General features: G+C 44.1%; 1 protein-coding gene across 3 annotated transcripts in view; it reads right to left on the bottom strand.

Annotated features, from left to right (window-relative positions):
• Positions 1 to 14,667, bottom strand: part of Rnf185 (ring finger protein 185) — a 40,383-nt gene that overhangs the window by 14,925 nt on the left and 10,791 nt on the right. The window contains exons 2-3 of one of the 3 annotated variants that reach the window (XM_036201487.1): positions 11,227 to 11,360; positions 2,397 to 2,617 (exon numbers count right to left, since the gene is read on the bottom strand). In XM_036201487.1, the coding sequence (XP_036057380.1) occupies positions 2,397 to 2,572 (176 nt within the window). In that variant the 5' untranslated portion in view covers positions 2,573 to 2,617; positions 11,227 to 11,360. Of the gene's footprint in view, positions 1 to 2,396; positions 2,618 to 11,226; positions 11,361 to 14,667 lie in introns of those variants that run through there. The other 2 variants (XM_036201486.1, XM_036201488.1) reach the window with 2 other exon arrangements.

The following is a 14,667-nucleotide window of genomic DNA, read 5'->3' as shown; positions in this document are numbered from 1 at the left end:
GGTTACTTGCATCTTACAGAGCTGCTGCCCAACATGGCTGTTCTTTCTTTTTAGTTATTTATTTATTTGGAGACAGAGTCTCACCATGTAGCCCAGACTGGCTTCAGACTCATGATCCTCTGCCTCAGCTGTCACAGTTCTAGGTTTATTTTATTTTATTTATTTATTTATTTATTTATTTGAGCTGAGGATCAAACCCAGGGCCTTGTGCTTGCTAGGCAAGCGCTCTACCACTGAGCTAAATCCTCAACCCTTTATTTGTTTATTTTTGTCTAGGAGTGTTTGCTTACATGTATGTCTATGGACCACATGTGTACCAGGTGCCCACAGAAGCCACAGGTTGTTGGATCCCCTGGAATTGAAGTAACAGATGGTTGTTAGCCACCATGTAGGCTCTGAGAATCAAACTTGGGTCCTCTGGAAGTGCACCTAGTGCTCTTAACCACTGAGTCACCTCCTCAGCTCCCTTCAGGATGCTAGGATTACAGATGTGTACCATACCCCTGGCTCCAGGGTCTCATTTTTTTTTTTAATCCTTTATTGTTGAAGAGGAAATCAGTGTCTCATTTTTAAAAGAGAAAGCCAAGGTATAGAAACATGTAACTGACATCAGGACTAAAACTCTCTACTGCCTCTTCAATACTTAGCACTGCATAAAAACATGACATTATAATACTGAGGGAAAATTATTCAATACCAGAGGTTTAGTATTTCTTTGCTTTCTTATTAATAAAGTTAGTCAACAAATACCTACTACGACTCACTATGTGGCAGCCATGGTGTCTCTCACACATCACGTGCCTTTTCTAGATGAATAAAACTGTGGCCTCAGCAGCCAGTGCCTCTCTCAATCCCTGAATGAGGCTAGTTTCACCAACAAATGCAGTTCCTAGACACAGGGCTGCCTCATATCCGAATCCAACACTGAGCTTAGGGGCACCTCAAGTCACAGCAGGATTCCTCGAGAGCTCCCTTAAATATTATCGGGGAAGTGTAGGTGAATGAATGACCTTCAGAGTAAAGCTTACGGTGATAATAAAGGCATGAATGCAGAGGCAGAGGCAGAAGGAGTGCTAGAATTTCAGGTCAGCCTGGTCTACATATCCACCCTGTCTCAAAAGCCAAACGAACAAAACTAATGGTGACGATTCCTCCCATTTATGAAGCAACTACTGTGTGTCAAGGGAGTGGCTGAGTTGACTGCCATTTTCTTCTTGTCACCAGGAGATATAACCATTCCTACTTTATTGAAAAGAGGAAGGTGATGTGCAGAGAAGAAACAGATTTGCCTAAAGACACTATGGTCTGGACACATATGCTTCATCTTCGAATCTGTTTTTTCTAACAGTATTCTGTCTCTTAGTTCTGTCATTTTGGTCTATCTATACAAAACAATTAAGACAAAAATGTCAAACACAAAAACCTCTGCTCTAGTCTACTAGTTCACCAATAAATTTATCTTTTATATTGCTGAGAATTAACTCCCCTAAATATTGCCTTCTTTACCACACTTCTGACAAAACATTTATCAGCTCTATACCCTGGGTGTGGCCGTCTGGCTCACCCCTCCACAGCCGCTCTTATTTCCCCGCACACCTACTCCCACCCCGGCTTCTGCTGAGGGGAGGACAACAGCCTCGGGACCCAGATGAGCCGACAGTGCTCACATCCATCCCCAGGAACTGAATGCTTTTTTATTTGCCATTATTTCCCCTCAGCTCTCAAGGTTTCTCCCTCCCCTTCACAGTCGGGCTCAACATCTCATAGAAAAAGCAACCACTGCTCAACATTCCCTAAGTTCTCAGAGGCAGCACTGAGACCAGGAGGACACGGGCCTTGCCGGCTTCATTTCATAACACACACATTAGATACAGAATGATTACAGTCATAGCCAGCACACGTGCTATGTGCTCCTTTAACACGTTTACTAGTTTTGGTCCACTCACTTAACACTCATAAATAAGCCTGTAAAACGAGGCAGAGAGCATGTAAGCACTCTGTCTAAGGTCGTCGTCCAGTAGGGAAGTGGCAGAGTCAAGACGGAAAAGGGGGAAGTCTGGCTACACAGTTCTTGCTCAAAACCACTATGCAATACTGTCTGTAGGCTCAGCCCAGCAAGTGGCAGTAATGTTCACTAATGGGGTTACTACTGGAGATAGAGGAAGACATCAGGATGGAAAGAGGATTTGCCCAAGGTTACCAGACCTTCAGCAGTAGAGCTGGACAGAAACTGAGGCTTCTTGTCCCTTGGGTCTGAGTGTACAGAACTCAGTATGAAGGAGACATCTGCTCGAGACATCTGCTCGATGCATCTTCGGTCTAAAGTCAGGCATTTGCCCAGGGCCATGGCTTTCAAATGTGGTAGGGTGGCCACAGAAATGGCGGAGGGTACTCACCAGAAGAGGTGGCCGCACAGGCTGATGACAGCATCCTTGGCTGTGTCCAGGCATATGTTGCACTCAAAGGTACTGTCCTGCCCTCCACTCTCACCAGTGCCGTTGCTGCTGCCACTGGGCCCCCCTGCACTGGAATTCTCAGGGGATGCAGAGGCCGAGGGCCCCTTACTTGCCATCGTCGGCCGCCAGCAAAGATTTCAGTGAAGATTTTCAAGACAATCCTGGAAGACAGGAAGCACTGGATTGTTCATTGCTGCAGCCTACTTCCCACAACTTCCATGCCAATGCCTCCATCTTCTCTCAGCTCCAGCAATAATCATGATTGAATTTGGGAGCAGATCTCCCAGAGGGTTGCAGGGACAGTAGCTGCAGGGCTATGCACTTCTCATGAGTTCTCATGAACACAGCCCAAAACACATCTCATAAAACAAAACACAAACTGCAAAAATACTGAGCAGCCTCTAGAAGGTTCTCAACAAAGCTCCCTTGTTTATATTTATATTCTCCTGTATTAACCACACCAGTCGATAAATATATGCTCCATTAAATATTAAGTTGAACTTTCAAGCTATCTTTTAATTTTGGACAACTTTTATGTTGACCAGGTCAGGAGAACAGACTTCATTCAAGACTGTAATTGGTATACACCAGAATACAAAGAAATTCCTGTGACTGTGAAAGATTAGGAAGCTTGGAGCAGCCAGATGATGGTCTTTGACACTTTCTGACAGCTGGAATACCACTTACCTTACTTTGTGTAAATTTACCAACTTAAAGAGGAAGGCATGTCAGTGAAGAAAAAGTTGTCTATCCCATACCACTCAAGGTCATCCTGCTCACTCATGCTCTGGGCAATCCTGATCACTTCAGGAAGTATCAGACTGAGTTATCTGGTTAACTGAGTACTGTGTGTGGGTTGAGACCAGGATTCACGGCACACACTATCTGTATTCAAACCACAGCATCATCATAGACAAAGCTGGTCACTAATAGCCCATGGAAACATATCACTGTTGACCATCAATTCCAAATCAAAGAAACCAGGGAAAGATAACGAGATCCAGTCAAGGGTAACCCAGGAATTCTGAGTACACATGAAGAACCTGTCAGGAGCCTCATCGGGTTGCCCTTTTTATCTCAGAAATTAGAAGCAGGAAATACTGGGTGGTTTCCACAGTCAGAGAACTGAAGCTTAGATTCAGCCCAGCTTCCAGCTTCCTAGGAACCACACTTTTTCCTGCTATGCTTTTCCCATGTGTAAAATGAGGACTCACCACGGGGGTACCTGAAGACCACCTTGATTAATTTCAGCTTCCAAAGTAAGGAAAGATGAAATCCCAAAAGCTGGTTTTCTCAGACCAGGAAGCCTTCCACTGCTTCTCCACAGACTCAGAGCTTGGGGCTCATGAGCAGCTCTCGCTACAACAGCAGCTTAGCGACTTGAGCAGGGAGAGAGGCCAGCTCGCCACCACTTTTTCACTCAGTTACATCATTTTACGTGATGTCCCAGAAGGGCAGCTGGCTGCTGACTCTATCAGTGTCTTGCTAGCCTCAGTTCCAAGACCTTCCTCTTTTCTAACACTCTCTCTCTCTCTCTCTCTCTCTCTCTCTCTCTCTCTCTCTCTCTCTCTGTGTGTGTGTGTGTGTGTGTGTGTGTGTGTGTGTTGTACTGGGGAATAAATGAATAAATGTAGGCCCTCACACATGCTAGCTAAACACTAGGCACTCCACCATTGAGTTATAAACATCCCCAAACAAACCCCAGTGTTTCCTTGCTGAAAAAAAATCTTTTTGAGATTTATTTCATTTTATGTATATGACTGTTTCGTCTGCAGATATTTATTTGCACCACATGTATACCCAGATCCCTTGAAACAAGAGTTATGGATAGTTGTGAGCCACCATACATACAGATGCTGGGAACAGAACTCAGGCCCTGTGCAAGAGCAACAAGTGCTCTTAGTCACTGAGCTATGTCCCCAATAACCTTCCTTGTTTGGAAAAAAAAAAAAAAAAAAAAAAAAACCTTTTTTTTTTTTTTTTTTTTTCTGGAGCCAAGAACCAAACCCAGGGCCTTGTGCTTGCTAGGCAAGTGTTCTACCACTGAGCTAAATCCCCAACCCCTGGAAAAAAAAAATCTTTTAAAATTAAGAACTAGCTGGGTATGGTGACACATGACTATAACACCAGTTAGTACTCTGGACGTTTAGGGAACTGTCAACTGAGAAAAAAAAAAAAATCAGTCAAACAAAGAAGTGGGGTTGTTTTTGTGGTTGTTGTTTTTTTTCTGGGTTTCTCTGTGTCCTGGAACTCACTCAGTAGCCCAGGCTGGCCTTGAACTCACAGAGATCCACCTGCCTCTGTCTCCTAAGTACTGGGATTACAGGCGTGTGCCACCACCCTGGTTTTTGTTTTTTTAACTTCTTTTGAGACAGGGTCTCTCTGTGTAGCTCAGACTGGCCTGGAATTCACAGGGATTCCTGCCTCCTAAGTGCTGGAATTAAAGGTATGACCACCACACCCAGCCCACTAATTAGGACTATAATCCAGGAAAAACACATTTAAGCAGTCTTAAAAATGTGTTCTGAGGTACTAGAAAGTGGTATCTTTAAACTGCTAGCGGATCAGAGATTTATCACTTACTTTTCAGGAAGTATGTCTTGTAAGGAACTGATTGGGGGCCAAAGAGTCCACTCAGTTGGTAAAGGCACTTGCTGCTAAGCCTAAAACCCAGAGTTTGATCCCTGGACCCACATGGTAGAACCAACTTTAGCAAGCTGGCCTCTGACCTCATGGTGCCATGATAAGCATGTCCCCACCTCCCACATACACCATACACAATAAACAAGTAAATATAGTTTAAAAATTAAAAAACAAAGAAAGAAATTGAGAACAGTCTCAATTTCTGAGTTGTTCGAGAAGAGAGTTCATTGAACAGCTCAGCAGAGGCTAACAGTATTTCCAAGGTCAGCTCCCATTTAGGATGGCCTGGCCAGCCTGGTCCAAAGGCTTAGCTGGGGAAATGTCTAAGGTCTGAAGAACAGACTGCTTGTTCTATTTTCTGTCTCAAACTAATGAGCATCTGTTTTGTTTTTCCTTGGCAGAATTATTGTTAATTTTGTTGGGTATGACTGTGCTCTGCAACTTTTAAAAAATTACCATCTGGACTGGAGAGATGTTTCAGTCAGTAAAGTGCTTGGTATGCAAGCATTATGGCCTGAGTTTGATCCATAGAGTCCATGTAAAATCATCAGGCATAGTGGGATACAATTGTAACCCCAATGCTGGGAGGGATTCTTGGGGCTTGCTGGCCAGCCAAGACAGCCTAATCAAGCCAACTCCGGGCCAACCAATGAGAGACCCCTAGTCACAAAACAAGACAGCTCCTGAGGAAGGACACTCACCTACACACACACACACACACACACACACACACACACACACACACACACACACCCCATATGCCAGAGATATGCACAACATATTTATTAAAGAATAGGAGGATGTTTGGGATTTACTTTAAAATATTCCAGAATGAGGCTGGGGAGATGGGTCAGTCAATAAAGTGCTTCTTGTTCAAATTTTAAGACCTAAGCTTGGGTCCCCCAACAACCACAAAAAACGCCAGGTGGGATGGTATATGCCAGTAACCCCAGTGCTAGGGGTGTGGAGATAGACAGAGCCCTAGAGTTCACTGGTCAGACTAGTCTAGTAGAATCTGTGAGTTCCAGGTTCAGTGAGAGACCCTGTCTCAAAAAAGTGAAGTGGAGGGGCTGGAGAGATGGCTCAGAGGTTAAGAGCACTGGCTGCTCTTCCAGAGGTCCTGAGTTCAATTCCCAGCACCCACATGGTGGCTCACAACCATCTACAATGGGATCTCATGCCCTCTTCTGGTGTGCAGACAGAACACTGTATCCATAATAATAAATAAATAAATATAAAAAAAATGAAGTGGAGAATGACTGAGGAAGGCACCTGACATCCAACACTAGCCTCCATATACCTGCAATGTGTATGCAGGTGTACACACACATACACACACACACACACACACACACACACACACACGGTGGGGGTGAGGTAGTAAAAGATGAAACAAACAAATAAGTTAGCTATTAGAAATAAACGATGTGCTGGGCAGTGGTGGTGCATGCCTTAAATCCCAGCACTCAGGAGGCAGAGGCAGGCCCATCTCTGAGTTCGAGGCCAGCCTGGTCTACAGAAGTAGTTCCAGGACATCTAGGGATGCAGACAGAACCCTGTCTCCAAACACTGAAACACTCTCCCCCTCCCCCCCCAAAAAGAAAGAATTGATGTGTTAGGATTATGTAGTATTCTATTTTATGTATATTTTGAAACTTTCCATAATAAAAGGAATTTTAAAAAAGCCAAATTGCCAAACAGTATACTTATGAACTTTTGAGTTAAAATTTATACATGCAAACACACACACACACACACACACACACACACACACCCCCCACACACACACACAATGTCTAGAAAGCAATACTAATCTATCAATTACTTCTGGTATTATGAGGACTAGGAACTTTGAACTTTTATATTCTTATCCTATTTTAACGTATTATAACAAGCCTGTTACTTTTACAATAACTTTTTAAAAAGGAAGTAAATGTATGTATATTACATTTGTTACATAAATCTTAGTTTTGGGGACGTGTCTTCAAATTCTTTTAACCTTTATTTTCACTTATTTATTTTTGTTTTTCAAGACAGGGTCTCTGTGTAGCCCTGGTTGTCCTGGAACTAGCTCTGTAGGTCAGGCTAGCCTCAAACTCATAAAGATCCACCTGCCTTTGCCTCCTGAGTGCTGGGATTAAAGGTGTACACCACCATGCCCAACTGTGTCACATTTTTAATATATTACTTTTGAAATCAGAGCAGTCTAGCAGTTTCCATGTGTCTAGTATAGTAAATGTACCCATGTCTACATTTTCCCCAATCCTGAAAAGCTCTAAATTCAAGCTTTGACTCTACTACTGCCTAGCTGTGGTTTAAATTTCTTTTCTCTGGAGCTGGGCGTATAGCTCAGTTGGCAGAGTATCTGCCTAGCATGCATGAAACACTGGGTTTGATTTCCAGCACCACCTAAAATCAGGCATAGTGGCACACACCTATAATCACAAAACCTGGGAGGTAGAAGCAGGTGGATCAGAAGTTCAAGGTCATTCTTGGCTACACAATAAGTTTGAAGTCAACTTGGGATATGTGAGATCTTATCTCAAGAAATAAATTAATTAATTTCTTTTGTCCCCTGAAAAGTAAGTACAGGTCTACTAAGATCAGTGATCTGGAAGGCAAACCAAAGTGGGAGGGGGCTATTGCCACATATGCACCACTTAAGATGAACACATCCTGTGGGAGGGCTACTTGCCACCCCACATTTCCCCAGAGTGCTCTGGAGTAGCAGCAGCAGAAAATATTAGATAGAAGGATTTAGAGTGTGGAGATAAACAGACAGAAAATACAGGATAGCATCGAGAGGGCCTGGAACCTATTCCAATGGGCCTGGACTGTCTCTGCCCCAGGGTATTTATAGAAATGCCAAGGGGTGGAGCAAAAGACACCCCCCCCCCCCAGCACAGCCAAGTGCATGCAGACCATCTCAGACACTCAGGCCCGTGGTCCAATCATCCTCTCTATGAAGGCCTGCTGGGTAAAGCCACGAGGAACCTGAAAATGGGCTCCCACAACATCCTACCTGGATCCAACAAGGTTCTGCATGGCTCAATCTACCCTTCACAGGTATATGGGGAAACTGGGGTAAAGATGGGTGTTCAGGTGGGCACAGTCAGGAGACAGCAACAGCCCAGCTCAGAGTCTGCAGGGTGTAGCAGACACGCAGCACGCCAGATACCGGCACAGGCTTACACATGCCAACTGAACAGATCACATGACTCTTATTCTAATTCCCTTCCCTGAGCCTCATCCCAGTAGGCACTCAGATAACTGCTGAATGAGTGGGTACAAGCACACATGACTAGTTCTGGTCAACTGCCAGGCTGGCTGCTCACAAATCCCTCTGGAATTCTGGGTTCCAAAGCTACATACTCATCTCTGAAGCCTCTCCTCTCCTCTATCTCCTCCCTAACCCCATGTACAAGAAGAGATGAGTAGCATCCCTTTGGGGCTACCTACTGAGCACCTACAGAACAAAAGAATGTGGCCACAGCCTCATGGGTCCTGTAGGACTGGGACAGTGGCCAGAAAATACAGGTCCTGGTTGGCCAGACTCCAAAGTAAGAAGAAAATAGGGTCTAAGCATTGCTGAGCTGCTAGAAATCAATCTTGGCCCCCATAGAACCTACAGACTCTGACCTCACCAACATAGCAACCTCATTGGGGCTGGTCTTGAACTTCTGGGCTTAAGTGATCCTCCTACTTCAACTTCATCTGTGCTAGGACTAAAGGCATGCACCATTGTACCCAGCCATTCACCACTGTTCACTTGGAACATATTCCAGTTTCAAATCTATCTATTACTACTTCTGATCCTCACTCCATTTTACAGTTAGGAACATTAAGCTGGGGAGGTTAAAGGACTTGCCTAAGACTTTGCCTACCATCCAGTGCCAAATTTAGACTTTCCAAGATACTTTACATTCTTATAGACAGTAAGTATGGGTGCTGGGAACCAAACCTGGGTCTTCTGGAAGAACAGCAAGTGCTCTTAACTACGGAGCCATCTCTCCAGCCCCACTCTACATTTAAATTTAAATTTTATTTTGTGCATGTGAGTATTTTGCCGGCATGTGTATCTGTGTACCACGTGTATGCCTGGTGCCTGCACAGGACAGAAGAAGGCATGAGCTGCAATGTGGGTGATAGGGAATCAAATCTAGGTCTTCTGGAAGAGAGGCCAGTCCTCTCAACCACTTATCTCTCCAGCCCCACCACTCTACATTCTTTGAGACAGGGTCTCATTATGTAGTCCTGGTTGGCCTGAACTTGCTATGGAGACCAGCCAGATGTCAACTACATTATTATATGCTACCTCATTAACATGAAACTTTATGAGATGAAATGCAGTCTTTGTTTGCCCTCAAACTCACTGCTGCAACTTTTGTGCCCTCTGAATGAAATATAGAGCAAACTCATCATTCATCCATCCATTCATGCAGCTAACAAGTCACTGACAATTACATGTAATATGTAATACAAGAAGAGTGGTACTAAACTGAGGCTTAGGAGTTATTTTAGCAGAAGAGCTAAAAGGCACATGTTAAATGATGAGAATCCTTAATAAGGACTCCATCAAAATCACTCCAGCACCTCTGTGCTGGCTGTTTTTATGTTAATTTAACAAAAGCTGGAGTCATCTAATCAGAGACCCTAAATTGAGAAAATGCCTCCATAACAGGCTGTGAGCAAGCCTGTAGGGCATTTTCTTATTTAGTGATGAATGTGGGTGGGCCCAGCCCATTGTGAAAGGTACCACCCTGAGCAGGTGGTCCTGGGTCCTATAGGAGAGCAGGCAGACTTCAGGTGGTGGTGGTGCACACCTTTGATAGACCAAGCTCCGCCTTTAATAGAGCGAGCTCCATGGCCTCTGTTTCAGTTCCTGTCTCCGAGTTTCTGCCTTGACTTCTTTGGATGACAAACTGTGATACGGAAGTGTGAGCCAAATAAACCCTTTTCTCCCCAAGTTGCTTTTGGTCATGGTGCTTCATCACAGCAAAAGAAACCCTAAGACAACCAACCTTTTCCCAAGATATCTGACTCCCAGGCCCTCCTCAGTGACATTTACCCTTAGTTTCAGAAACCCAGTTCTACTAAAAGCAAGCAGCAACATTAGCACCACACAGCTTTTGAGAGGGATGGAAAATAATCCGTTCTTCAGAATGTACACCCTTCAGGCACTGCAGAGATGTCAGATATATTGGAGTGGGGGTCAGATGAGGTGGTCCATGCTTATAATCTCAGCACCTGGAGGACTGAGGCAGGAGAATTCACCACAAGTTAGGAGGCCAGTTTGGGACACACAGTGAATTCAAAGTCAGCCTAGGCTAGACAGAGAGACCCTGTGCCATAAAAAAAGAAAATACAAATAAAACTAACTGGGATGGGGACAACTCTGTTGAGATCTCAGATCTGTCCTCACTCTGGGATATAAATGATCATTTAGTAAACAAGTACACACCTAGTTTTGAAAAACATTCCTCAGTTTGAGATGTCTAGGGTGATACAGTGGTGCTTTGAGACTAAGGCAGATTTGCAATACTTAATTAGGAAAGTAAAGCTTAAAGGCGACCAAGACCGCATCCTCAACTCTTTGTTCGCTTACCCTGGCTCACCCCTGAGGAATGGGACAGTGGAGAATATAAGACTTGACCATCCTTGCAGCAATCATCAATGAACTGATCCCCATTCTTGTGCTCAGTTCTTAGGCTTTAGGGAACTATAGGCATTTTGGAATCCACCATCTGTCTTTTGTGCTCCTTTTTTCCCCCAAGACAGGGTTTCTCTATGTAGCCCTGGCTATCTTGGAACTCGCTGGCCTTGAACTCAGAGATCAGTCTGCCTCTGCCTCCCAAGCACTGGGATTAAAGGCGTGCACTACCATGCCTGGCTTATGTGCTCCTTTTTAACACCCCACCCCCACAGTTTCTTAGGACAAAACCCAGGCCTTGGGCATGCCAGGCCAGCACTCTGCAACTGACTATATTTTAGCTCCTATACCCCTTTTTACTCTAAAAAGTCCAGGCCAAGGTGTACAGAGATATTAAAAAAAAAAATCTTCATTATGAAATTTTCATTTCAAATCTGGGCATGCTCCCAACAAAGGGCTTGTTCCTATGGCACGTACTTGTTCACATGGGAGCTTTCTGCGAGGCGCCTTGGCATGTCTGAGCCTGTCTACACTGATGCTTAGGCTGCTGATGGACCACATGGAGACAGATGAGACTCGTATTCAAGAATGTCTACGCCACACTCAGAAGGCTGCAGTGGGAAGAAATAAGTAGGGTGAGTGGAACTTGGGACACACATTAACCAGCTGTAAAATCCAAGAGTCTAATGGTGTTTAAGCCCCAAGGCTAGTGCTTGAGAGACCTGGCCCAATACAGGACCAAAGACATGAATGATCTTTTAGGTCCAAGAGGATAGAGAAGGCTGAGCAGATGGCTTCTTTTTTGGGGGACTGCACTGGTCCTGGTCTTTGGTACCTCATAATCTCCCTATTTTCTCAACCTCCCCTATCTTCTAAAATTTATTTTAAAAGGTCTCATTTATGCCAGGCATTCAGGATACTGAGATAAGGGTTTCAGCCTAAGGGTGACAAGGACAAACTAACAAGGTGGCCTAGTCTGCTTGGCACTAAGGGGTATGCAGAGTGTGTAAGGGCAAAGGAGGATACAGACACAGCACAACAGACAGGCGGACAATTCACTGTACCAAATTCAGTGTAGAAGAAGCCCAGGGAATGGGAAGGCAGGCAGCAAGATCTAGGAAGGAATAGGGAGGAAGTCCTTAGATTCCCCAGAGCCCTTCAGCCTTGGTTTGCTTGCTCATATTCCAAATTGGGGTCCACAACCTGACCTCCCCACTCAACCTTCCAAAACGCCCCATGATTTTAATGATTCTCTTCCTACCTGGCTCACTCCCACTCCCTAGCTAAGTAGACTGGTACATCCAAATGGTAGGTTTGGATGTTCATAGATTATACTATGTGATGCAACACTATCCATTATATTATCTTATCCTGTCTTGTTTGAGACAGGGTCTTGCTATGTCACCCTGGCTGACCTGGAACTTAAACTTGCAGTGATGCTTCTATCCTTGCCTCTTGAGTACTAGGATTATAAGCATGTGCCACCAGAGCCAGCCCATCACACTTTTGAGGTGAGGGATATCTGGGGGGTGGGGGGTATCTCAATTGATAGAGTATTTGCTTCACAAATATAAGGACTTTAGTTTGATCCCAAGAAAGTCAAAGTAGACTGATCCCTGAGGCTTTGGCCAGTTAGTCTAGCCTACCTGGAGAGCTCCAGTTAATGAGAGTTCTGTCTCAAAGGATGTGGACAGTATTCCTAAGAATGACACCCAAGGTTGTTTTCTGGCCTCCACAGGCAAGCACAGACACCCGTGCGCATTATGTGACACTGGGCTTCACACAGGGTACTGACATAGGCTAGGGTCTTGCACATGGAAAAAGCACTCTGCCACTGAGCTGGATTCCCAGTGTTCCCTTACATTATCCCAGTCTGTTACACAGAGATTATATTCTACTCCACCGAGATTCTACTTAGATGAGAATTTTACTTATATGACATAATGTCAAGTGAAAAAGCAAGCTACAAAACTGTATACAAAGAGCTGATGTGGAAGTGCAAGCCTGTAAGCTCAGCACTTGGGAGGCAGGAACATGAATCTGACTGAGGCCAGCCTGGACAAAACCTTCCTTAACAAAACTGTATACAAAGTCAAGCACGGTATCATATGCCTGTAACCTCACAGCTCTTAGAAGGTAGAAGCATTATAATTTTTTTTTCAAGATTATCATCAACTACAAAGCAAGTTTGAGGCCAGATGCTCCCTACATGAGACCCTGTCTCAAGATAAAACCCCAAAGAACCCTGTATACGAAGTTGAACACTTTCTATGACCACAGAGGTGAAAACCATGTAAGAAAAAAATGCCAAAAATATTATCTGTGGGTGGGTTCTGAAAAGTAGAATTATGATCAAAATTCTTAAGCTTAAAAGAATTTGGGGGAGGAGGCTAGAGAAACGGCTCAGCTATTAAAAACACTGGTTGCTCTTTCAGAAGACCTGGGTTCAAGTCCCAGCACACACATTGGCTCAGGCATCCAGCACTTTTTTTTAATGGCCTCTGAAGGCACTGCACACACGTGGTGCACAGACATACATTTAGGCAAATACTCATACACATAAAAGTAAGATCTCAAAACAATTTTTGAAATAGGGTCTCACTGGCTGGCCTTGAACTCACAGAACTCCAGCCCACTCTGCCCACAAGTGCTAGATGAAAGAAGAGCCCCACCGCAGCCAGTTACAATTGCTTTAATGACATTTTACTTATTTTCTGTCTGTGATGGGAGTCCATGACAAGGGTGCAGGGCAAGTCAGAAGGCAGCTTTTAGGGGTCAGGCCTCTCCTTTCACTGTCTGACGCTGGGGACTGAAGACAGAGGCCTTTTCCAGCTGAGTCATCACCACAGTACAGGCCTGTTGTTCTCCCCACTCACTCGTACTTTCTGCTTTGTCCACGGTGAATACTATATTTAAATTCTCTTATTACATTTCTTCAGGTTTGTGTGTGTGTGTGTGTGTATACCTGCCACAAGTGACCTGTATAGGTCAGCATTTTCTCCTTCCATCACATGGGAGCTGAGGACTGAATACAGGTCATCAGGCTTGGCAGTAGTGCCTTTACCCATTAATCTATCTTGACAACCCACATATTAATATTCAGAAAAATAGGGAATTCGTTCAAACTCCTTTACCTTCATATTTCAACAGAGGGCAAAAAGGAAAGCAAGCATACTAAGACATATGAAATTGTGAATGAGTCTTAATATACTTCTCTTAGAAATTTTAAGGTTTTTCTTGTTGAGACAGGTCTTACTATGTAGTTCTGGCTGTCCTGGAACTCACTACACAGACCAGACTAAATCTCTCACAGAGATCTGTTTGCCTAGGATTAAAAGCATGAGCTACTACATCTGGTGACATTTTAGCACTATAAACACACACACACACACACACACACACTCCCCCGACCCTCTGTTGGGAATTAAACCTAGGGCCTCACACACCTAGAAAGTTCTCTACCACTGTAACACATCCCTATTCTTTTTTTAACATTTTATGTCACTCTTTTGAGACAGAGTCACTTTATAATCTGTATTGTCCTAGAGCTCTTGGTGATTCTCTTGCCTCTGTCTCCCAAGTGCTGGAGTTAGATTTAGGTCACCATGCACACAGTTATTTTATCTTATTTTCTGAGACAGAGTCTGTCTAAGTTGCACAGACTGACCTTGAACTAACTCTGTAGCCCAGACAGTCCTTAAACTTGAGATCCTCCCAGCTCCACCTCCTAAGTAGCTGGGATCACAGGTTTGTGCTACCAGGGTCAGCTCATTTTCATTTTTTATTTAGTTTTCATTTTTTAAAAAATATTTTATTGTATACAGGGTTGCTTTGCCTGAATGTATGTCTGTGCACCATGAACATACAGTGTCCTTAGAGACCACAGAGGGAGTGAGATTCCCTGGAACTGGAGTTACA

The sequence above is a fragment of the Onychomys torridus genome, chromosome 10 (genome assembly GCF_903995425.1).
Source record: "Onychomys torridus chromosome 10, mOncTor1.1, whole genome shotgun sequence".
NCBI lineage: Eukaryota > Metazoa > Chordata > Mammalia > Rodentia > Cricetidae > Onychomys > Onychomys torridus.
The sequence above is the reverse complement of the archived record's forward strand: the minus strand, read 5'-3'. Positions and strand labels throughout refer to the sequence as shown.